This window comes from Onychostoma macrolepis, chromosome 11 (genome assembly GCF_012432095.1).
Source record: "Onychostoma macrolepis isolate SWU-2019 chromosome 11, ASM1243209v1, whole genome shotgun sequence".
NCBI classification, from domain to species: Eukaryota; Metazoa; Chordata; class Actinopteri; order Cypriniformes; family Cyprinidae; genus Onychostoma; species Onychostoma macrolepis.
Window position 1 is genome coordinate 17,388,114 of NC_081165.1, and position 26,768 is coordinate 17,414,881.

The 26,768-nt window shown below is 37.0% G+C and overlaps 1 protein-coding gene across 11 annotated transcripts in view; it reads left to right on the forward strand.

Moving 5' to 3' along the window:
• kaznb (kazrin, periplakin interacting protein b) overlaps positions 1-26,768 on the forward strand; it is a 180,150-nt gene that overhangs the window by 144,400 nt on the left and 8,982 nt on the right. For 7 of the 11 annotated variants that reach the window (XM_058791071.1, XM_058791073.1, XM_058791072.1 and 4 more), the window contains 6 exons: positions 19,467-19,658; positions 22,789-22,925; positions 23,220-23,390; positions 24,592-24,772; positions 24,856-24,989; positions 26,201-26,327. In XM_058791071.1, coding sequence (XP_058647054.1) covers positions 19,467-19,658; positions 22,789-22,925; positions 23,220-23,390; positions 24,592-24,772; positions 24,856-24,989; positions 26,201-26,327 — 942 coding nt within the window. Of the gene's footprint in view, positions 1-6,517; positions 6,929-19,466; positions 19,659-22,788; positions 22,926-23,219; positions 23,391-24,591; positions 24,773-24,855; positions 25,018-26,200; positions 26,513-26,768 lie in introns of those variants that run through there. The other 4 variants (XM_058791078.1, XR_009273347.1, XM_058791079.1 and 1 more) reach the window with 4 other exon arrangements.

A 26,768-nucleotide genomic window follows, 5' to 3' on the forward strand; every position in this document is an offset into this window, starting at 1 on the left:
GACGCCTGCTACTTTCTATTGCCTTTCCTCCGGAGTGCTGTCCTCCTAAATCATATTCTTTATGTCTTTATCAAAGCCAACATCACAAAGAAGCCAAACTATCCTCGTAGGATGATAGAGGGTCTTCGTTTTAACCAGTACCGGGAATAATTTTCAACTTCACTCAGGCTGATGGTGAACACTGCATGCTAATGCATTGACGACACCCGTGGCGTGTGTTAGCATGTGCTTTATACTAGCACACACACACTAATAATATACATACTCATTTGTATTAGTTTGTGCAGTCTGTTCAGCTCTTTTTTTCTACTCTTATGTTCATTTCTGTTTTATTCTGTTTTCTTGTTTTGTTCTTCTGTGCATTTCAGTTTTGTTCATTTCTACTGTTGTTTTCCACTATATTGTTTAATTCTGTTCTTTTTGTGTTCAGTTGTTCATTTTTCTTGTTTTTTTCATTTTTATTCTGTTCATTTCTGATCAGCTCTATCCTTCTAGTTTTCTTCTGTTTTGTTGTTTTATTCTGTTTATTTCTGTTCTTTTCATTTCTATTTTGTTGTCATTTCTTTCTTTTCTATTCTTTTCTATTCATTTGTTATTTTCTCTTCTGTTTTGTTCTTTTTTATTTTTATCTCTGTTTTGATTTTGTTTTGTTCTATTCGTTTCTGTTTTTGTTTTGTTCTACATTGTTGTTTTCTTTTTCTGTTTTGTTTTACTCTTCAGTTATTTTTTGTTTTATTGTGTTGTTCTGTTTGTTTTATTCAATTAAATTCTGTTTTGTCTAGCTCATTTGTTCTATTCTATTCTATTCTATTCTAATAAAAATACCAAAAATAATGCTATTGTATTATTGCTATTAGACAGGTACCATAGTAATACTGTGTTGTTTGAAGTGATATTTTTGATTTGTAGTGACCCATATGCTGGCCAGGCTGTTTAATCAGCCCGTATTTGGTCATTTTGCTACCTGGTTTCATGGCATTTACTACCTGGGTGCACTTTTCAGCATGACACGAAATACGTACCAATAAGTACATATCACTGCAGTTTCCAAAAGAAATGAACACTAGAGGCAGTAAAGCTCCTACACCTTCTATTCCTTTTCACACAAATTTACAGAGTTTCGATTAATAAAGCGTAATTTTCATGCTATGACTTCAAAACAATATTAATATGCTGGGAGATGTGAAAACTGATGCTTTTCAACGTTAGCATCGCACACATCCAGCTTCGTATCTTTGGGTTTTCATAGACGGTAGGTTTGTTCGGTAGCTCACGGAGCGAGAAGCAAATCCCGTGTAACTACGGTTCGACAAAGCAGTTAAAATCTGCATAAAAGGAAGTTCAAATGGGACGGTTGCATCAACTAATACGTTTTTATATAAGTTTTGCATTTGTTAACACTATCAGGTAGGTTTAGGTTTGGATTTGGTGTAGGGCATAATTCCAACACGATAGAGCATTAACTTTTAGCAACGGTCCCTGGATATTTGAATTCTGAACCGCCACAATACGTAGCTGAAGCAACGTAATAAAAAAAAAACCAGCAATACGTACCAATATCTACGTAATAAAAACGTGCCAGGGTTCACGTATTGAACCTGTGTTTTAGTGTTCTACTTAGTGGACATTTCTATTTGAACCTGCAACAAAACGTGCAGCAAGGTATGAAAAAAACGGTTTTGCACAAAAATTGCGCAGAGGTATGTATTTTTATGAGACCGGGTTGTCATTTTGAGATAATTGGCTGATGACGCTGCCTGCTGCGCAACTGTTTTAGATTTTTGTGTAGGTCTCATTTGACAGTATTTTACCATTCATACCATATAGTGTATGTCAGCGTATCACGGTATTTTCTGATGCCATCACTTTACGATGATGCTGTCATAGGATCGTTCTGTTCTATCTGTCCTTTCTCTTTCTCTCCTGTTTTTTAAATCTTTTTTTTTCTGTTTCTATTCTGTTCCCTTGCGTTGTTCGTTTCACCCTTCGTGAAAGGCATTATTGATCTTGTGCTTGCTGTCAGTACTTTATTATTCCTAGCCGAGCCTTAAATTGTTTTGAAAGATAATGCTCGGTCTGCCAGGCAACTGTATCTATGCAGTTGAGAAATAAAAGGAAGCAGGCAGCCGTATTAGAGATGCTTTAATGTACTAAATTCATTACTTTCAGCCTCATGTGCCCATACAAGCTCACTTATGTGCAGCACCCCTCGGAAAACAACAACTCAACAAATACTCTCCAGCTGAGCTTTCCGTGTACATTTAATCAACACACAAGAGCTCTTTGTCCCATCCTGTCTAATATTAAGGCGGTCACTCCTTCATAACACAAACAGCATATGCTTCAAAGTATCACATTGAGTTGTTTGTGTATAAACTGGTAATTTTTTTTTCCCAGCAGGCACTCTGAACTCAGCACCAGCATCCTGGTCTTTAAGAGAGAGTGATAAAAGGAGAGATGAGTCAGTGTTAAGACCCTGAGAGCCCTTGAGTCTTTCTGCCTGGCTGTGTTTGAGACTGCCACTCGCTGTAGGTTGAGGCCGTTGCACTGTGACAGAGAGTGGGCCCCTATCTGCCGTTGGCTCCATTAGTTCCATGAGAAAGAGGACACTCATCCAGCCCTTTATCTGGCAATACGTCCCACAGATCCCTGCTGCAAAGAATTATGGGATGTGGAGGGAGAAAGATGGTGAACAAAAATGGATATACTTTTAGTCCAAGAAAGAGCTAGAAAGTTTGTGGGGTTTATAAGGGTCACAGTGACTGACATGCCTTAAAAAGATAGTTCTGTCATGACAACTCTCGGAGGGATTGGCATGGTAATGTACATTACAATGTTAATGTATTTGGTCTTGGCAGAATAGATCTGCTACGCTGCTGCTGTTGCAGCAGAGCAAGTACCGACACTTGCTACTGCCAATACATCCACAACATGCTGCTGTGAGCATGTAGGAAATACTGCTGTATAACACATATGAATAACCCCATATAGCATACATGAATCACCTCGTAGGAGATCTATACAGGTGGAGCTGGGGAAGGTGGAGGTTTTCTGAAGTGCGCTGCCAAACTGCTATAGCAAACGAAAGCCAGGTATTTGAATATTGAGCAATGAGCTCATTGGCTATATATATATATATATATATACATACATACATACATACATACAGGTGCTGGTCATATAATTAGAATATCATCAAAAAGTTGATTTATTTCACTAATTCCATTCAAAAAGTGAAACTTGTATATTATATTCATTCATTACACACAGACTGATATATTTCAAATGTTTATTTCTTTTAATTTTGATGATTATAACTGACAACTAAGGAAAATCCCAAATTCAGTATCTCAGAAAATTAGAATATTGTGAAAAGGTTCAACATTGAAGACACCTGGTGCCACACTCTAATCAGCTAATTAACTCAAAACACCTGCAAAGGCCTTTAAATGGTCTCTCAATCTTGTTCTGTAGGCTACACAATCATGGGAAAGACTGCTGACTTGACAGTTGTCCAAAAGATGACCATTGACACGTTGCACAAGGAGGGCAAGACACAAAAGGTCATTGTAAAAGAGGCTGGCTGTTCACAGAGCTCTGTGTCCAAGCACATTAATAGAGAGGCGAAGGGAAGGAAAAGATGTGGTAGAAAAAAGTGTACAAGCAATAGGGATAACCGCACCCTGGAGAGGATTGTGAAACAAAATCCATTCAAAAATGTGGGGGAGATTCACAAAGAGTGGACTGCAGCTGGAGTCAGTGCTTCAAGAACCACTACGCACAGACGTATGCAAGGTTTCAGCTGTCGCATTCCTTGTGTCAAGCCACTCTTGAACAACAGACAGCGTCAGAAGCGTCTCGCCTGGGCTAAAGACAAAAAGGACTGGACTGCTGCTGAGTGGTCCAAAGTTATGTTCTCTGATGAAAGTAAATTTTGCATTTCCTTTGGAAATCAGGGTCCCAGTGTCTGGAGGAAGAGAGGAGAGGCACACAATCCACGTTGCTTGAAATCCAGTTGTAAAGTTTCCACAGTCAGTGATGGTTTGGGGTGCCATGTCATCTGCTGGTGTTGGTCCACTGTGTTTTCTGAGGTCCAAGGTCAACGCAGCCGTATACCAGGAAGTTTTAGAGCACTTCATGCTTCCTGCTGCTGACCAACTTTATGGAGATGCAGATTTCATTTTCCAACAGGACTTGGCACCTGCACACAGTGCCAAAGCAACCAGTATCTGGTTTAAGGACCATGGTATCCCTGTTCTTAATTGGCCAGCAAACTCGCCTGACCTTAACCCCATAGAAAATCTATGGGGTATTGTGAAGAGGAAGATGCGATATGCCAGACCCAACAATGCAGAAGAGCTGAAGGCCACTATCAGAGCAACCTGGCCTCTCGTAACACCTGAGCAGTGCCACAGACTGATCGACTCCATGCCACGCCGCATTGCTGCAGTAATTCAGGCAAAAGGAGCCCCAACTAAGTATTGAGTGCTGTACATGCTCATACTTTTCATGTTCATACTTTTCAGTTGGCCAAGATTTCTAAAAATCCTTTTTGTATTGGTCTTAAGTAATATTCAAATTTTCTCAGAGACTGAATTTGGGATTTTCCATAGTTGTCAGTTATAATCATCAAAATTAAAAGAAATAAACATTTTAAATATATCAGTCTGTGTGTAATGAATGAATATAATATACAAGTTTCACTTTTTGAATGGAATTAGTGAAATAAATCAACTTTTTGATGATATTCTAATTATATGAACAGCACCTGTATATATATACACATGTTAATACAGTTCAGTATATATACACACACATAGGGCAGCTCGATTATGACAAAAATCATAATCACGATTATTTTGGTCAATATTGTAATCATGATTATTTAACACGATTATGGGCCATATAAGCAAAACTTTTTTTTTTAATGCAAGGCTAAAGTATTCAGTTAACAGCCTACAACAGAAATTGAATAATCTAATGTAAAATAAAACAGTCTGCACTGTAAGAATTAAACTTCCTTTGTTTCTTATTAAAGCTACAAAAGTCCTTCAGTCAAGAGCAGTGAGTGATTTTGTCTTTGTCTTATTTGATTAATAATTAAGCACACAGTCGGCAGCAGGAATATTAGCACGCTGTCACTTTAAGAGCCGCACGGATCGTACACGTATTTTCATTATCGACAGTTTACATTCATTTATTACATAACCGGCGAGGGTTTATGTGAATAATCACATAATTTTTACACATTTTGCGTGTATCTGACCGTTTAGGCACGCACCTTGAGCTAAAACATGACTTTACATGTCCGTGTTCTGCTCAGTCTCTGACCACAAGCCTCCCGAGGAGCAGTGCAAGTTCTCTTTTGCTCTTTTAAAAACATGAATAAATGTAATCAACTTTAATAAATCAAGCACGTCCCGTTTTGCAAAAGTCACGTTACGTGATTTTACTGATTTACACATGAAAATGGGCTTTTATGGAAATAAAATGGAATGGAAAGCGCAGCGCTGGAAAGGGGGCGGAATGGGGCGCAATAATCGTTTTATTTCGATTATTGTGTTTTCATAATCGTTAGAGGCTGAATTCGATTAATTGCACAGCTCCACACCCCACCCCACCCCACACATACACATACACATACAGTGTATATATACACATGCATACATATTACATAGCCTACATACATACATGCAGATTTCATTCTTTTGTAGTTCATATACAATACAGTATCAGTTTAATCTATTAGTAGGTTTGTTAATTGTCATTTTTAGCTAATTTTGAATAAATGTTGAGTAAAATATGCAGAATACCAGAAAAGCAGAATTTCATGGATGTTCAATTTCTATTCAAATGAAGTGAAAAGCTCAGAAAATGACATATTTACTATAGATCCCTTTTTATTAAAGTATTCTATATTTCTTTTTACATGTTATTTTATATTCAATATTTACTTTTTCTCTGTTTTATAAATTAATGGGTTTGATAATAGATCAATTTTTAGCTAATTTTATATGACAATGAAAATAAAAAACCCATAAACGGATCATAGAAGTAGACAATATGATTTTATTTGGTAGTTTTTACTTATGTTGTACTTTTAATTGTAATATTTAGCTAATTTTAAATAAGTGAATAACACCAAAAATGTAAAAAAAGAAAGAAAAAAAACGTAATAAAACTACTTGATAATTTGTGTAAATTCAAGTGGTATGGATTACTTTCATGGTCCTTATAAATCTTTTTGTGCTCGACAGCCATAATCCCCATTAACTTTCATTAAATGATAGAGAATACAATTAATATGAGTTTGAGTAAGTAAATGATGGCAGAATTTTCATTTTGGGGCAAGCAAGCTGTTCCTTTAACATTAAGAGAACAGTCAGTCTGTGTCTTGTTTCCACCATTAGATGGAGCTGCGGTGCCTCTGAAGAGAGACTCACCTGCCCTCTCACCTGATCAGAAAAGCTGTTTGTCTCCTCCCCCGTATTATGAATGCGCCTGTTCAAACACGGCTGGGAAAAGCAGTGCCATTTCCCTTTTGAACTCTCTGGACCTTTTAGGCCAGGAGGAGTATGTATGTGTGTGTGTGTGTTTGTGCAACAGAGAGCAAGAACAGGTAGGAAGGGTGTAGAGGGGGTGGGGAACTTTAGAAAACGCCCAAAAGAAACTCCCAGAACAGGTATACGGGCTCAGAGAGGAAGCCGGCTCAAACTTGTTTATACTCACTCGGGAACACCTCCCTAGTAACCTGTCAGGGAGGAGCGCACGGGCAGCGGTAGGAGTGAACCGTGTACCTGTGTGTGAGTGTGAGAGAGGTTTAGTTGAATTTTCTTGCTATGAGAAGAAGCACCGGCGCTGACAGTGGAGCCCGCCGGAGCCGGCACTGTGGGGGCCATGAGATCTGAAAAAGAGGAGGGTAGACCAGGTGAGTGTTTGTGTTTATACGTGACTCCAAGACGGAAACCACAGGCATAACGCACCCCTGAATCATATAACCAGCTGACGAGGCATGTAAATCTGATTTTGTGGCTGTTCACGTGTACCGGCAGGTGTTGGGTGACCTGTATCAGTGATTCCCAAACAAGAGGTTCTTTGCTTTGTTAAATCTTTTGTAGAAGATATTCAGTTCCTTTTGAAGAAATCCAGTAGGCCATAATATAAAATGAAAAAGATCACATTTCAGGTTTTGTGTGTTATGGACTTGCTGATGAGGCAAATAAGTCTAAAAAGTTTGAGAAATGCTGACCTATATCCCATACTGCTCTTTAGTACTTTGATGGATGACCAACTTTTAGACTATTCGATGAGTCAGACACATACAAGGCATGTACTTGTCTTTAATTTCATGTAATCTTGAGTAATTCTATGATTTACCATGTGTGACGTGTAGCTCTTACCCAGTAATCAGCTGTAATTACGTTATTGACACACATGTTGTTTGTGAGATCATATGTGACCCTGGACCACAAAACCAGTCTTAAGTCGCTGGGGTATATTTGTAGCAATAGCCAAAAATACATTGTATGGGTCAAAATGATCCATTTTGATATTGATGATCCATTGTTCCATGAAGATATTTAGTGAATTTCCTACTGTAAATATATAAAAACTTAATGATTGATCAGTAATGTGCATAGCTAAGAACTTAATTTAGACAAATTTAAAGGTGATTTTCTCAGTATTTTGATTTTTTTGCAACCTCAGATTCCAGATATTCATATAGTTGTATCTCAGCCAAATATTGTCAGATCCTAACAAACCACACATCAATGGAAAGCTTATTTATTCAGTTTTCTGATGATGTAGACATCTCAATTTTGAAAAATTGACACTTATGACTGGTTTTGTGGTCTAGGGTCACATATGAGATGGTGGTCATACAGAGGCATCATGCTGTCTGTTTATGTGAGGGATATTTGCACATCCCTTAATCTGACCAATAATCTGCTTTGAATGTATGAAAATGTATGAGCAGTGAAATGAAAAGAAAAATGTTTAATTTTTTTTTTTTTACGTTATATTTTCTTTTAATTATAAAAATGAAAACATTTCATGGGCATTTCCCAAGCTTGTTGTTAATCCCTTGTTTCAGTCCGTTGTGACATTTTAAAATCTTTACAATCCTCTTTCATTGGTTTACTCACAAAACAATTAAAGCTGATCCTGAATCAGCCCCTGTTTGTTCGTCTGTAGTGGCTAGTAATGATCCCTGCGTCTTCTCCACACCCAGCTAAATCAACACTGTGAGACTGATCTTTACACTCTTTATTCAAAGTCTAACAACGGACCGAGCAGGAACTTTGATAGTTGCCATCGGCAAAACAGGAGGAATGTGAATCACGCATACAGTAGTTTACCTAAAGTTACACTGCACATACTGTGAATTCACTCCCTTGAAGATAATTATGTAGGTGATTCATGAAGTCACTTTTCATTTGAAGCCGCTCAGCTGTGTACTCTTGAATGCTTGGTTTATTGTGAACACACTTCCTGAAACGCTCGTTTGATTCATTGGAATTTAAGCGTTTGATCTTGGTGGTATGACAGTGCAGCTTGTGCATTTGAAAGTTTTTAGGGTAGGGTAGGATTGTTTTTGACTGACTGAATGATTGAATGTTGTTGTTGTGTTCTTCCTTAACCTTGCCTCAGGACACCTCCACCATTGCTCTTTGAGATCAGTTAACATAAGACAAGGACATTGCTGCTGGTCTGTTGTTAAGAACGGTTTCTAACATGCTGGTATTCACAATTATTGTTGCTTGTGTATGGTTTTTGTAACTATAGGACTGGACAACACAGCAAAGAATACCTGGTGATAGTCATTATGTTTATGTATTCGTGTGTTATGTAGGGCCTTAAGAGGTGAGATTTATATTGCATTTATTTACATAACTATCTTTACAGTTATAAATAGCAATGTTTACCTATACACTAGTGTTCAAATGTTGGGGGTTGAAAGTGTCTCATGCTCAACATCAACTCTAATGACATTTTTAAGTTGAAATCAGAGTCTTATTACTACTGTTAGGTATAAAGACTTTTTAATCTAATGGCCAAATAAAAAGTGCATCACAATGCATAATTTAATTTTATTATTATTATTTGGTTTCTTTCTATTTACGTTTTAGATATTATAATTTATGTTTATCTGCACATTACATTTCACCCAGAAGTGCATCTGTGTGTCTTTTTATTTCATTATTTACAAATAGACATACAGGTGCACCTGCTAGTGCCTGTGTGTGCGCTCATAGTCTAATGGTATTTTGAGAATATTGTGGCACCGGCGCCAACAGGGCTTGGCATAACCTCTGCGGCTCACTGATCTACTTGGTGCCAGTGGTTACGCTCCAAATAGATGAAGATAATGAGTTTGACCCTCCAAGCCCCTGCTGCCAGATGGTTCTGTCAAGCTCTGCCCTTCTCTCCCACCCCAAAGTACAAACTACAAGTTCACACTACAGCTCACGGACAAGTTTCATGCTGCCAAAACCCTGTCTGGAGCACCCACGCTGACAGATACTACAATATGTTGCATTCTGTCACCCCAGCCAAGTCCACAGGGATTTGGAAGTGAGACGCTTGACTTAAGTGTTTGCGTTACGTAACAGAGCAAATGATACGTCCTGGAAAGAAATTGTGCAGTCGGAGACAACTGTCCAACAGGATTTGCTGCTGTCAAGCTAAATGACAGAACAAAGTGCTTTTATTCCAGTATCAGAGGGAGCATATGCTTGAGTAGGAGGTGAACAAAAACAACAAAGTAACAGTTTTGAAAATTTGAATTCGAGCCCTTATTACTTCACTGTCGCTGGCGGGCCAAGTTTCCAAACATGAATTAGGTGTTATTGGCATGTAAATGTGTGCAGGCACATGTAAATATATATTATCGGAAAGTTCAGAACAAGCAGTTTATTTGCAGCCAACCCAAAAAATTATTTTTTATTATGTTTTTTCCATTTTCTGAAATGCTATTTTGTATTGAAAAAGGTAAAGGAAAATTTGTTTCCTCCTAATATTAATTATTTATTATTAAAAACCATAGCACTATAATACAGATCATTAGTAATTGGTTTATTTTGTGTGCGTGTGTGTGTTTGTTTCTTTTAATATTATTATTATTATTATTATTATGAGTTTATACGTATAGGGACATGATATTCTCTTATTTTGCACAAAAATGATAACACAATGTATTTGTATATATTTGGAATAATATTTCTATTTTTAAAAAGTCTCTTGTGCTCACCAAGGCTGCATGTATTTGGTCAGTAAATTATTAAATATTACATGTTAAATGTAATCTGTGATGGCAAAGCTGAATTTTCAGCATCATTACTCGTCTTCAATGTCACATGATCCTACAGAAATCATTCTAATATGCAAATGTGGTACTCAAGAAACCATATAAATATGGTTATAAAAGCCTTAAATGTTAGTATATAGTAGTTTTAATGAGTTCCAAAGCTGATAGATTGCGGTGAGTGTCTATGTGTGTGTGGGTTTTGGCCAGGCACTTCTGCTGCCCATCCGCTGGCTTGGCCTAATCTGTCCTTAATGAAAGTGTGAATCAATTACCACTATCTCCAGTTGGCATGGGCAGGCTGAACTTGCTTGCAATTTAAACGCAGAGCAATTAATTCAGCACAGCTGTTGCCCTCAGATATCCCTACACAGAGGACTAGAAACACACACACACACACACTTTTGCCATCATGCAAGCAAAATTTAATATGATTCTGCGCAGATGCCATGCAACACATGTGCTCTAAATCGTCACTTCATCTCAAAAGTGTGCTACACACAAGCCACATTTTCTCAACAAAAGGCGCACAAGTGTCACCAACAATCTCTGCATAGCTTGAGACTTGTAATGCGTTTTCATGCATGTATTTTGGTGCTGGCTCAAGTAGCTTTATCGTAGTACAGCAGCCCACACCTCCTACTGTACCTTTTAATAATACTTCTATCAAAGCTCTGATTTGGAAATGTCATTTGACGTGGGTGCTATTTTTGATATAAGCTCTTGTGTAGGTCTTAAAAGAAATGCTGATGTTGATTTTCTTCGCCTATATATGGGGCAGCATATTTGGGTCAGGCTGGGGTTTTATATGGAGTACGCAAATATTTCATCCGGATTAATAAAACTGTCTTAGAATTATGCATTTCACTTGATGTATTAGTAACCGGCTCATTTAGCATTTTTGGCAGTTGTTCCAAGGAACAATCCAATCCAAATCCAAAATCGAGTTGATATTTAGCACTTCTGACAGGCTTCTCTTCAGAGACAGTGTTTTGCAGTTATGGCTTGGCCCACTGTTTACAATTCCATTTACATTTATTCATTTAGCAGATGCTATTATTCAAAACAACTTACAAATGAGGAGAACTAAGGAGACCGAAACACAAGAGCCATGAAGCAAAGTTTTAGAATTTGCTCTGGAAAGAACAAAAGTGAGAACTAGTGCTGAGAAATAGGTGAGATCCTGTGAAAAAACAGAAAGATAATAGCAGTGTGTTTTGTTTTCAGAGTAAAGTTTTCAAGAAAATTTGTGTTTTAGTTGAAAATATCAAGTAAATGGTGAGGGTTAGTGCTGGTGTTGCTGCCATGATATTAACCAGAAAAAGGTAGATGGTGAAACTAGTTAGCCAGCATGGTCATTCGGGAGAAGCTGGTTAACTACGGATAGGTACAGATGATTTTTATGCTTATGCACTGTAAAAAAAAAAAAAAAGTTAAGCCAACTTAAAATTTTAAGGCAACCAGCTTCAGCAGATTTTTGTGGGAGATTCTCAAATGTTTGTTGTATAAACTTAAAACGACAAGTTGAGAAAACTCAAAAATCTGCTGAAGCTGGTTGCCTTAATTTTAAGTTGGCTCAACTTTTTCTTTTTTTTTTTTACAGTGTGTGTCTGATAATTATAATAAAGAACTGGTTATTGTTATTTCTGTTTTATTTTTGCCTTTTTATAACTTGATAGTCATTAGACTACAACAACGCAAATAATATCCATTATGAATTGAATAAACTTAAAATACTATGTTTTAAGCACTGTAGTAACATGGTATGCTTATAAGCATAAAGAAATGTTAGTTCGAACATATGTAATTATTACTTAATTACAAACAAAACTAATATTTTATTTGTTTTGTTTGTATTAATTTAGTTTGATATTAATGAATATGTGAACTATTTGTTAAAGTCACAAGTGAAGATAATGAATTTGCTTAAGAAATTATGTAACCTGCAAATGAATACTCAGTTTATGAAGATATAAATTATAATTTATGATAAATGCATCCTTTGTAAATTATTTTTATTCCTATTTATTATTTTTCGACTGATAGATGTTTGTTTCTGTTTGTTTAAAATAATGAAAAGGATTTCTAAAAGTATGAACTTCTAAAGAGAATATAAAAATATATATATAAAAAATAAATATTTGTATTAGATTGCACAATTTTGATATCATACAACTTATGATATCCCGGGAAAGTTATTTTGATTAAACATTATGAGGGCACATTAAAAAAAATAAAATAATGATGTGCATGGATAATTCATTAATAATAAATACTGCAGTATTCCAAAAATAAAATAAAAAAAATTGTCTGTTTTGATTTCTTGTTAACTGTAAGCTAGCTAATAAGCCCAGCAGTGACACCAACATCAAAATTACAACAAAAGCTGGTCTTTTCAACACAGCTGCTTCTTAGTATAATGTAAAATGTTATTTTAATTAACCTTTCAAATGCATTTAGTGTTTTTACATGCAGAGCAGCTCTGTGATTGACGGGAGGTCAGAGAGGCTGCGTGGCTGGATTCACTGCTATCAAAGCGGGATAAGAGTATCACTCTCTGCCTCTCTCGACCTCTGCTCTCCTCTCAAGCCACAAACGAGAGCCGTGATTTGTGCTTCTGTAATTTGGTTCTCAGCCTAAGAGGCATTAGCAGCATGATCCATCAGATGAAGAGTGGCCCTTATCATCAAGGCACCAACCTCTGAGGTCTCCTGCTGCAGCCCACGAAATCACTTTCTTTGCCTGTGAATTATATCCATAATCATCCGAGTCGAACGGCTCACTAGGAAGCCAGTTATCGGTCTGCAGGGATGTATACGTGCCAACAGCTGCGCTGCTTATAGCTTGTGCATATAGCATATATTGCACACTTTGCCGTGAAGGCCATTAATCTTTGTGTATAGCACATTAGTGTGTCTCTATAGATCAACTCTTTGCACCATGTTCATGTTTTTTAGTATTTAAATATTTGATTCAAAGATATATTTACTTGAAAAACAAGATTGCTAGGATAAGAAGACTTCAGAGAGTACTATATTGTGCTTCTTTTTGCTTATTCATTTCTCATTGTGAGCATAAATCTAACAAAATTGAGTGCGGTTCATGCTTGAAGTAAGAAAATAAGCCTAATTATTCTGAAAACAAGACTTATTGTCTTCTAACAATTTTGCTAATCCAAATACAAAATACCGAGATAATTACCTTATACCGCACATCAGCCAAAATATATCGAGAAATGAATTTTTGCCCATATCGCCCAGCCCTAGTCCCTCATTTTCTGTAGAAAAGATAAAAAGCAAAGTAGCAAAAAATCAGATAGTATTTATCATTTTCAGATAGGCCACATTCACTATATGTGCATCACTATAATCCTTTTTTTTTTTTTTTTTAATAAAAGATAGACAAATGGAATTAATTATTGTGGTAATGAACATTATGCCACAAGTGCTGTCAATTGAGCTAAACCTGCACTGAACCCAGAATATTCCTTTTAGAAAATTAGATAAAGACCTGTAACATCTGAAGCCAGATTTCCCATTGGTTTAAAAGCATGTAATATTCTCAGAAAGATTTACACTCACTGTAACTCAAACATCCCCAAGGACTGCTTCTCATACATGTGTGGGATGCATGCCACACGGCTCCTGTTTTTGCTGTGAACTTGTGCTCCTAAGGATAAAATGTTAAAAAAAAAAAATAAATAAGTGGTGAAAAAGAAAGTATGTGATGAAACATTCCTTTGCATTGATCATAATATGTCAAAGGAAAAAGCCAAAATCAAAGAGAGCCTTAAGAACGAGATTGAATAGTGTGAAATCAGAATAATCCACTTTAATGATATTCTCTTTTGTGTTTTATCGGTTCACCTTCTCTGACTCACACAGGCTCGGAGTGAGAGGTTTTTTGAACTCTCCACAGCATGCTGCTCGCTCATGTTAATCAATGATTAAAACCACTGCAGCTCACAGTGAAATCCCCTGCTGCTTCATGATCATGGACTCTCCCCAAAAAAACCCCAAAATGGACTCCCAAAGTGTAACCTCAGGGTTTAGAGCTCTTAGACAGTCATATCGGAGCCAGAATCAAAGCTAGTTTGGGAAAGCATTGTGGGAAAATGCCACAGACACTGTGCCCCGTCTAGAGGAAATGCTTTACATTTTTAATAATAGATTATGTGGACTTACAGTCACAGCAAATCCTTATTTGATTCATGTTTAATCCGTGGTATTAAATGTTTCTGTAGTACATTGTTTAATTAGTAAAACCTTTGTTTTTGACACAAACTGTGGATTTTTTTATCCAGTAGGCTTTTTGCATGCAAAATGCATTGTGTTATAAATGGCCCTTTAATATCTGGATCTGAATCCAGCCACCCCTTGAGATTTGGAAAGTGTGCCAGAGCCTGGAGACACCTGCAACCTCTCCATCATTGACCTTATGTGGTCTGATCTGGGTTAGAAGTCTTTTAGGGCCATCGGGACCCCAGAACTTCATGTAAAGATGCACTTTGTTTTTAGAGAACCAATGATTGATTTCTGTGCTACAAATAATGCTTAGTTTTTCCTCTTCTGCTAGGCTATATGTTCTATGAACTCCTTTTAAGGACATTTTTTAGAGTTGCCTAAGGACCCAGTTACATTTACAGGTTGTTTGGGAGTTTCATGGTGGTGGTTATACATCAGAACTTGTCTACAGATCCGTTGAAACATGCATTCTGGAGTTCAGCCCTTTACAAAATGCTTTATCACAAAACTGCAGAACCGCCGGCCAAAAACTGTCAGATAAAGACAATCTGTGCAATAGAAAATATTGCTGCCGCTGCAAGTTTATATAGCTGGTTATTGTCATCGTTTTATGTGGCACCAGACAGCAGCGTCAATGTGATTGAGATTTTACTAGCCTATTAAATTAAATCATTTTCCTTTTTATGAGTGTGATGGAATTAAAGTATTTGGTGCCTCACATCGACCTACTTGATTCTAGTTTGAATAAGCAGACTTGATAAAAATTAAATCTAGAAAATAAAGTGTAGTAGTTTTACAGCTGAAAAATTGAGTTTTATTGTGCTGTCTACTGACTCATCCATAACTACTTTTTGACTTAGACAGCTTAGTTTTTCTTCAATTTATCTTCACACTGAGGCTGCAAAGCTAAGAAGTGCACGGTTAGTTTGGCTCTTGAGATGATAAGTGAGAAGGAGACATGACGCCAGTGCGAATCGATTGAACAGTGCATTTTGGGGAATTAGGGGCCTGATTGCTTTTGTGTATATCAGCCTCAGTTCTTAGAGCATAAAAAGACCCAAAGTCACTTTCTCCTTTCATGAAGTTCTGATGAGATTTCTCACAACCCTGTGAATGCAGAATCAGCCTCTTCAAATAGACACTATGAACTCGTATTTCAACTTGGTTCTGACTAAAGGATGGCATTTGGATGTCTGATAATACTTGAAATGGTTATTAATCTATTTTATAACATAAATACTCTCTGAAATACTTAATTCTGATTGATCAGTTCAGCAGTCAGATGTTTCCTAATATTCTTTATCATTCATGTCAATGCTGTGCATCAGTCCGTTCATCTGTTTAACTAAAACCACTGCTACTTTTATGTCTTGTATCGCATCTTAGCTATCATAGTAAAAAATACCTCTAAGGACCTACGTAACTTTTTTTCTGTTTTGGTAATTCTAGTACTTAAATGTACTTATTTCAGTTAATTTTATTATAATTTATCATTTTAATTATATATTTTTTTTTTCATCTCATATTTATTTTTTATATTTCAATAACCAAAGACAATTTTTAATAGTTTTGGTTAACAATAAGAACAATGAGTAGTGGACATTTAGATAATGCACTAGTACTATAAAATAATTTCACTCAAATCAGTGTTTGGGTTATCTCACACAAGTTTATTGAGTTGTATTGTGCCTGTATTTCCTTTTGCAAATGGACATTCCTTGTCAAAATGTGCAGTTTCCCAGATCGCAGTAGTAAACATTGATTAGTTTTTATTCTGATATTTGTCTCTGACGCAACCTTTGACTTCTTTCTGAACCTCTTTTATATCCTCAGGGAGTGTTGTGGTCTGCTGATTTGTTTGTATCTTGAGAACACTAAGAATAAATAAAACCGAACGGAATTGTTTGTATATTTCAGCATCTTAGAGATGACTGTTGATTTAATCAGTAGCTAGTATGTTGTTTGTTGTTGAGAACCTTTTTATCCCATTATTTTTGAATTTTCAGAGATTGACGCTGGTGTGTGTTTGCTGCAAAATGTTTGGTTTAACATGAAGGATTTGAATCATTTTTATGATTCATACACGTGTAATTTTATGATTCATACTCTTTGCATTCTCAGCCCAAGAGTTTGGCACCGACCAGCAGAACTGCTATTAGAGCGCAGAAGCTACATAATTCTCATACAAATACTGATAGTAAGCCAAAGCTCTGTGTTTGTGCTGGGGCTCAAAGCAGAACAACAGCTGGACCCACTGCCCCAAATAAGTCTCCGCCGAGTTAAACAAATGAATAAGTGGCTTTGGTCTCCAGCGTGACAGCATGAAAGATGACACTTACCAGGAAAAGGAGCTTCCTGTGGCATGTTGAAACCCAGTTGCTTGCCTCTCCCTGGTAGTGGGCACTGACCAATGGGTTGTCCCAGTCTCTGTCTTATCAGCGGTGCTGCAGACGCTCACCTTGTCAACAGCTTGCTGAAGAAATGCCTCGAGCACCCGGTGCTATCTCTACTCGCGGCCGGCCTCCTCTCTGTCTCGCACGTTAAGAGTGGGATCGCTTCCAAACATCTGCTATCGAATTGCGACACTAGTGGTTTAAGTGATTTAATTGTCAGTTTTATCTGGAAGTGCTTTCATCGAGTGTTCTCATGTCACATTAAAGTGGAGGTGAGTTTGCAGTGGTTCCTGCACTCACACAGAGTCAGCTGGCACCCTGCGATTAAAAACAATTTACAAAATAATTACATCTTTGATTAATAAACTACTCTGTTAAATTACATAAAAATATATACACACTATTCAAATATTTAAGGGCTGTTTATTTTACACATTAATTTGGTGTGATTTAATTTTGGAAATAAAATTTTTTATGAATAACCTGTTTTTATTTCATTTTATTATTATTTATAAATCTTTATACATTTTTTATATTTTATTTCATTTTTAAAATGTTTTTATTTATTTAATTATTAATAATATATTAATTCATTTGTATTATATATATATATATATATATATATATATATATATATATATATATATATATATATATATATATACTACAGTTGTAATATATAAATAAATTTATTATCAGAAAAAAAACATGTATATTATGTTTTTTAACAGAGGACTAAAACATCTTAAAGGGATAGTTCACCCAAAAAAAAATTCTGTCATTAATTACTCACCCTCATGTTATTTCAGACCTATAAGACCTTTGTTTATCTTCGGAACAAAAATTAAGATATTTTTGCTGAAATCCAAGAGCTTTCTGACCCTGCATAGACAGACAGCAACAGAACTACCATGTTCGAGGCCCAGAAAGGTATAAAAGACATTGTTAAAATAGTCCATATGACATCAGTAGTTCAACTGTATTGTTATAAAGATATGAGAATAATTTTTGTGCACAAATGCACACTCTTGCGTCATGGCACTCTCATGAATGGCGGTGGAGACTGACCTGGAAGAGAAGAATTCGTTGAATAATTCGTTGTCTCTGCACAAAAATGATTTCTTGTAGCTTCACGAAATTAAGGTTAAACCACTGATGTCACATGGACTATTTTAACGATGTCTTTACTACGTTTCTGGGCCTTGAATGTGGTAGTTGCATTGCTGTCTGTGCAGGAAAGCTCTTAGATTTTCATCAAAAATATCTTGTGTTCCGAATATGAAAAAGGTCTTACGGTTTTGGAACAACATGAGGGTGAGCGATTAATGACAGAATGCTCTTTTTTGGGTGAACTACAGCAACCCTTTAAATTTATATAATTAACTGCTACTTTGTTCAGATGTGTTTTTTTCACCCAGGACTGCAACTGCCACTCAAAAGCAGAATGAAAAAGACCCCATACAAAACCATGACACGCCTGGTGGGATGAATTCTACATTACCGTGTTGCACTCTCCAAGCAAAATACCTCATTAATTGTATTGATTGCTCTCGATAAGTGCTGTAGATTTATTTTATCCCAGCCAGGCCTTCATTGTCCAGGCTGCACTGTGGGTGCATTATAGTTTACAGTTAATTGAATTCTATTACTTGATAAGCTCCCTCGTTTCCCTTGAAAAAGATTGATGTCGCAGCTGTTGCCTGGTAATGCAGAGTACATTGAGCGAAAGCCTCTGTTTAATTTATTCACTTACAGAGCATATATCAGCAGAGGCAGAGCGCACCTGACTGGCAGCTCCGCTAATTCGGCTTACTTTCGCGACTTGATGATGTTCTGTGAATTTCCGCCACATTAGAGGGACAAGACTTGAAATGAAATGTTGACAACAGAAAGTCGCCACATGAGCTTTTGAAAGTCCTTCAGTCAGCTTTGCTCTGGTTTATTGGCACTCTCTGTGCAGGGTTGAGATAAGGACTGCTTTTTTTTTTGTCATTCAAAGCAATGTAGGCAACACTCTTCCGCTCATTAAAAAAAGGCTCTGGAACATTTTTGTCCTCTCAGCCTCCCGTCTCTCAATGCCTTAACAGTTTTCCTTGTGTATTTGTTGATATATTGCCAATTACCGCTGTTTTGCTTTAAGTGGGCCTGTGTCCCGCTCTTGTTGCTGTGGTTTCGCTCTCATTCCTAATGTGTCTGTTCTCTAACTCCCTTGACTCTATGAAAGAGCCTTGAAAATGGCATAGAAATTCTCTCACCCCCTCCAGATCTGAATGCTGCTTTTTTATTATGTGATCTGCTTCTCTGTGATTAAAAAGGGATGAAAGATAGCATTGTTTAAGAGTGAGAAATAAAAAAATGAAGTATCTTAACAGCCACTCTTTGTTTGTCGTAATTATGCTGTTTCCTCTTAGCCTGCTGGCCACATGGAAAAAATAATATGTAGCATCAAAACAGAAGACTTGCTGAGAGCTACTTGTTACTAAGTGATTTCTTTATCTCCGTCTCTCTGGATTTCTCCCGCAGTGTTGCTGAGGGAGGAGGTGGCTCAGTTGCAGGAGGAGGTGCACCTCCTCAGGCAGATGAAGGACATGTTGAGTAAAGACCTGGAGGACTCGCACGGCGGCTGCTCGGCCGACACGCTCTCCGCCGCTGAGCTCAAGGTGCAGCTGGGGGAGAAGGAGCAGGAGCTGGAACGTGCCAAGGAGGCCTTACAAGGTCTGAACCCCAATCACAAAGCCAATATTGCAGGATTACCAGAGAAATCCCCCTTGTGTGCTGTTCAAGCGCTTCACTCTCCCTAGACACATCAATACTGCCCGAGTTTACTCGAAATCGTTGTTTCAGTAATAGAGTTGGGTCACAGTGGGCATCCAACTATGTCTTAACTAGTCGATAAGTGAGGTTGACTAGTTTACAAGAAAGAAAATAGGGCTGGACGATCTGACCTAAAATCAAAATAGCTGAACATATTACCTCGATTAAAATTAATGAACGATTATTATATTCATGTATTTATTTGCCCTCATAGTTCACTGACAAGGTTTGTACTGTAAATATGCTAAACTATTAAAGGTGGGATATTTTTTCTAATGAAAGTGTGCATTTCTTATCTTTTGTGATTTTAAAATAATTGAGGGAAACAAACTATTTATTGTTATTTATTGAATATTTCGAACAGTTGAAATCAAAGTCACATTTCAGTTTGAATGTAAAAAGAATATTTTCACATTAAAAATATGTAAAAACAGCTCTATGTTGCTTCCATGCCGCTGACTGGACAGAGTCACGTGACTACACACGCTGTAGTATGTTTTTAAGGGGAAAGTCCGGGTCGCCAATTTGGGCTGCTGCCACGGTTTATACTTAGTCCGTATTTTTTATTAAAGTGATCAACCCTTAGTGCGATTTTGACGGAAGGGGAAAAATGCGATTGGGTAGTTTTGGTCATTTTGAATAGCAATCGGGCTTGTTTTCTTTCACTGATCTGGCAACCCTGGAAAGTATTAACAGGATTGAAAACAAACAAAAAAACAATGTGGGAAAATTATGTTGCTTAATCGTCCAGCTCTAATAGAAAATGTAATATGTATTTATGAAATCTTAAAATAATCACACATATTACTATTACAAAACTAACAATAATAATAAAATGTATGATTATAAAATTATGTAGTATGTTTTTTATATTTCTATATAAAGCGTAGCATAAAGCTGTATTACTGATGTTGTTTGTCAAGAGGATGGAAAACAGTTTAAAGATGAAAGAAATGCCATCAAAAGAGAACTTTCAAGTATGTGTGTGGTGTGTATTTCAGTTGAGAGCATAATAGATGCCTTTTCTACCTGTCACCAGATACTTTAATGTATGTGTAGCTTATCTTATCTGCTATCTCTTTATCTGGTGTGTAATGCTCTTTTAGTGTATTTGAGAAACTTGTATAAACAGAGGACATAAGCACTGGAAGGAAGAGTTGGGTTTTGATATATAACGTCATTCGTTCAGAAGTGTGTCTTATCAGTGCGTTCCTGCAGTGTGTGCTGGAGGTACTTTCAGAATGAAGTGTGAAGGGAGGGTTTTTGAAAAGTGGTTTATGACAGCAGTAAACTCAAGTGCTGCTGACATATAAAAGTGTCATGGCAACTATTTTGTTTTAGCTATAAAGTGATGATCAATTTATATGCGCTCAAAAGTTTGGAGCACTATGTTTATTTTTTATTCAGCAGGGATGCATTAAGATGATCAAAATAAAAAATATATATATATATAATTCTCTTCTTATTCAGTATATTAGAATGATTTCTTAAGGATTGTCGAAATACAGAGTTATAAAATGAATGCAGCTAACGTAACACTCTATAATTTACTCAATATTAAACTATTAAAATCATCCCAGACTTTTGGTATCATGACAGTACTAAGCACAGTTTAAGACATTGTTGAGCTCTTCTGAATCACACAAGATGACACCCTAGACGTCCTAGTAATCTAGATAACCTGCATTATTCTAAGTCTACATTTGCTCTCCATTTAATCTCCTTTTGTAAAATGTTTCACCTGAAAAGTCTTAAAAAATAAGTGTTTTGTTTAATATTTTGTTATCTAATGTATTGACATTCTTATATTAAGTGTTCAATATTTTTAAATGGATAACTTCAGCCAGTCAAACGGTTAATTCTTTTATGTCTCGAAGCTAGAGTTACATTAGCAGCTGTCAATATCTACAGCAAACCATGACATCATATTTTAGTCTGTACATGTCTCGGATATCACAGTGTTGACCAAAGTATCTAAAAGGAATCACATCAAAATATTACCTAATGGTTCTTCAACACTTCTAAAAGAGATCTCCTGTACATTGAACGCCCTGCACTCCCAGTTTTGACACACTTTACACTAGGTCAGCTGTGTTACTTGACACTTAGTCATTTAGTCTGTAATGTAACACCTGTAGTACCTAAACAGGAGTTGGAAGCAACCTGCCAGTCTATTAAAAATATTCCACACACGACAGACTGCGTCTACCACCGTTTTCAGCAAACTAAACCGGATTTGGCTTATTTTGGCCCTTGTGGAGTAAAGAGAAGAAGGGTTAGAGAGGGAGAAGTGATGGGTGGCAAGGGTGCATGTGTGCTCATGAATGTCAACGCTCTCGATTGATAGTGGAAAAACAGGTTTGACTGTGGAATGAGGAGCCTTCTTCAGTTTGAGGGGGAAAGAGACGTTGCCTCAAGTAAAATAAATGATTTACTTTGTACAAGCTGCAAGAGATCAGACCTGAACACTCTTAAATGAAATGTTAATAAAAGATATAGAATTTTTATGAGGTGTTACGCCTCACACTTCCTCTCAAATTAAACCCTTGAAACTGAATGTATTTGTGTTTACGGATAATTATTTTATAACAAACAACACAAATGTCTTTTTTCCGTGTGGGATGTTTATAGTGGAGCATGGTGCCCCCTGGAGGCTGTTTTGAGCAGTGCACTGCACTATTTTTAACTAAAACACAGTTTTTATTTATGCTAGAGATAATAATAAAAGAAAAGACTTAAATCCAACAATAAAGAATGACTTTTTAAGTGAGACTTTTTTTTTTTTTTTTACACACAGGTTAATCAATCATTTTGTATTTCTACAGCTCTTATCTGACAGATAGGGGTCAGAGGACAAACTGCAGACGCGTGTCATTCAAGGACACAAAGCCTGTATTTGTGTTGGAGCCACACTGCAAAAATGATGAGAAATAAATGTTATGATCTAGGAAATAGTCCGATTTTTATATACTTGCTAAAAGAGAATATTACTACTGCATTTAAGAATATGATTGTGCATGTTTGTGTGTAGCTATGAAGGGTGATCGGAAGCGATTGAAGGCAGAAAAGGCTGACCTGGTGAACCAGATGCAGCAGCTGTACACCACACTGGAGAGCCGAGAAGAGCAGCTCCGAGACTTCATCAGAAACTATGACCAGCACAGAAAGGTGACGTGCATTACCTGTGCATCAAATTCACCACTGACACTTCAGTTCATCATGTGCATCTTCTGACATAATCTTTCAAAAATGAAATCGGTCAATCCAACATTAAACCTACCGTGCTAGAATTATTATTTAATATTTTTCTTCTTGTTCAGGGTTACACCAGATCATTGTAGATTTAAAAAGAACAATTAATTTAGCACTGGCTGATATGATCTTTTGTCAGGAGTGTCACTCTTAATTAAAAGTAATGAACATGTGTAACGGATCGAAGTTGACTGTGTGCTGTCCCTGCAGGAGAGTGAGGATGCGGTAAAGGCTCTGGCTAAAGAGAAGGACATGCTGGAGAGAGAGAAATGGGACTTGCGCCGGCAGACCAAAGAGGCCACAGAACAAGCCAGCGTCCTGCGCTCCCAGATAGACATGAAGGAGAACAGAATCAAAGAGCTGGAGGCAGAGCTCACTATGGTGAGATAGCATCTCTCTTCATCCGTCTCTCTCACAGATGTACACTTCCCACAGTGCCATAAACACTTACACCTCTTATCTAGTCTCAACTCATTTTCTATTGACGGTTTGCATCTCTTATCATTTGTGGCTCTCAAATTACATCTCAGTAGCTCAGACTGAAGATATATCAGACTCTACGTTCATCAGTTAAGATTCATAGATGGATCATGGAACTCCAACTGCATTGTGCAATTTTACATTTTGCTGGATTGGCAGTACGATGTGTAAACAGCCATATGGACTCATGCAGTCACACAAAAATCCCCATGAAGAGGCACATGGCTGTCAACAGTGCAGTAATAGCATCATTACTCACTTCGTCTGCGTAATCTGTTGTGCCCCACCAGTACACACATACACACACTATCTGAAGCGTACTAATGATTTCACTCCCACTGAGATTTCGAAATCCACTGTTTTTCACCCCGAGCGATCTGAGGGGTTAGATGTTTCATAAGCTTAAACATGTAAATGCTGAAAGATGGTAAAAAATGTCAACTTTATTGATATAGAGGGGCATTCAACATCTGAGTTCACATTGAACATTTCTTTCTGGAATTAATTAAAGTTTTGGTTTGGGTTATGGATATATATATATATATATATATGTATGTATGTATGTATATGTATATATGTATGTATGAAGAGTTCAGATATATGAAGAGTTCAGAATAAATATATATATATATATATATATATATATATTTAAGGTTGGTCATCATATATGTATGTATATATATATATATATATATATATATATATATATATATATATATATATGAAGAGTTCAGATGCAAAAGCCTCTAAGTGCAGTTTGAAATTTTGTTCTAAAATGAGCATTATTTTATCAGGCTCCTATGTTTATGTTCAGTTATTTCACTTTAATGGCAATGAAAAGAACCTTTTTTAATAAACTGTTTTCTATTTGTGTACATTTCAAACTGTAATTATCAGTCAATGATAAACAATTATTATCAGTCTAGAAAACAGCTGTGCTGCTTAATATTTTTGTGGAAACTAAATACATTAGAAAATACAAAATATTTATTTAAAAAAAATTTTTTTTTTTTAAACCTATACTGTTTTAATTTAGAATTTTATTCAATTTAAAAATCAAAGCATTTGAACTGTTTGTGTGTGTGTTGTTTTTGTACCCCAGGCAAAGCAGTCTCTGGCCACCCTCACTAAAGACGTGCCAAAGCGTCACTCTCTGGCGATGCCATCGGAGCCGGTGGTGAACGGCAGTCAGGAGTGGGTGATGCAAGCAGACCTTCCCCTCACTGCAGCAATCAGACAGAGTCAACAGACGCTGTACCATTCGCACCCCGCGGACAGGCAAGGTACAGGCCTACACAACCGCATGCTCAGATACACCAAATGTCTTCTTTTAGCCCACTCACACACCTGTCTCCTACCACCGCAGCTGCTTTGAGGATCAGCCCCTGTCACTCCCGCCAGCCCTCCATCATCTCTGACGCCTCGGCTGCCGACGGCGACCGCTCATCCACCCCGAGCGACATCAACTCGCCCCGCCACAGGACTCACTCCCTCTGCAATGTAAGAGCTGCCTGGCACCCCCGACCAAGTAATCAGCCTTCCCAACTTGTTTTTATCTCCACCTTAACTCTTCACAAATATTCAGTCCCTGCACTGCTCATTAGCATGGCTTCAGGGGCCCGTTTTGTCTTGATGGTAGTTAATGCAGATAAATCAAAAGAGAGAATTTGTACCTGTGAGAATTAGCTGTGCTCCACAAGCCTGAAACGAGTATGTTTTGCACATATGGCATGTAGAAGCCAATGTTAATCAAGTATTAAATATGTTAATTTATATACTGTTATATATACTTTTTTCTATTTAGCTTTAATTTGGTTTTCATTTTTAGTTTTAACTTAAACTTATTTCAGTTAGTAGCAGAACAAAATTTCTACTTATGTTTTAAGTTAACAATTTTAAATAGCTTTCTTTTCTTTTCTATTTTTCCTTTAATTTGAGATTTTTTAATAGTTTTTGTAACAAAATGTTTTAATACGACGTCTTACATCATGAAGCACAAGGGGCTTTGCTATGCTATAAATGTAGTCATGGCTAAAGGACAGGTTTTTGGGCACAGCTTACAGTGGATTGGTCAGTTGTTGTGACCAATCATCATCAAGGACACACTATCCATTTTATAATAGTAAATATGGGTTCTTAGAAGAGAAAAACAAAAGACCTATGCTGGTTTGCAGATCTTAACTGGTCTTCCAGATTGGTTGTTGTGGTCTGTTGACTGATTTTAGAGGGATTTTGGGTATACTTTTCAACTGCTCAGGCTGGAAGACCAGCTTAAATCAGCCAGGACCAGCAAACTAACTGGTGGCATTTTGTTACCAATCCTGGGCAGCTATAGAAACACCAAAATCTACAAAAGTGTTTGTCAAGATTACGTTTCAACAGCATATTTTAAGTCAACAACGAAATCTCACAACAATGGTATCTTAAATGTTGCCAAACCAAAAATGGGATTGGAACAACTGTTTGTAGCATGTTGTTAAATGATTGTGAGTGTAATATCTCATAATCCAGGATGAGAGAGTGTGAATAAACCAAATTTGGAGTGTGTGGACCCCTGAAGCGGCGCTGATGAGGGAGCGCAGATATTCCTGAGACTCCTGATGAAACCACATGACTGACCTGCCCCCATATGTCCACCATTACTTTTCTATTCTCTCTTCTCCTTCCTCTCTCGCTGTCTCTGTTTCTCCCTTTTCTTGTTCTTGCTTCAGTCCATGGAGGACCTCGAGGACCAGAAGCGTAAGAAGAAGAAGGAGAAGATGAGTCTCGGCTCACTTTCTCGAGTGTTTGCCCGGGGAAAATCGCAACGCAAGTCCTTGGATCCGGGCCTGTTTGATGGTACTTCCACCCCTGATTACTATATAGAGGAGGATGCTGACTGGTGATAGTGCTATTGTGTGAGCGTTTAGATGTGTGTGTGCGGAACGTACGCCTGGATTTGTATGAGTTAACGTGTGTGTGTGTGTGTGTGTGTGTGTGTGTGTGTGTGTGTGTGTGTGAGCGTCCGTAAGCGTTTGTGTGTGCCTTCAAATGTATTCCCCATGAAAAATACAGGAAAGAGGAAGAACTGCTGCCTCCTTGAAATGTACATAATGACACTTAAAAACATCTATGTAAATGAAATATATATTTATATATGTATGCATATGTACATATGTTTACATTCATATAAATATATACATGGGATCATTTGCGTGTGAATATGTTTATGCTGTTATTATGCTTTATTTGTGGTAATATATGTCTCTTTTTTATAAACTGGAAACTTGAATTACTGCT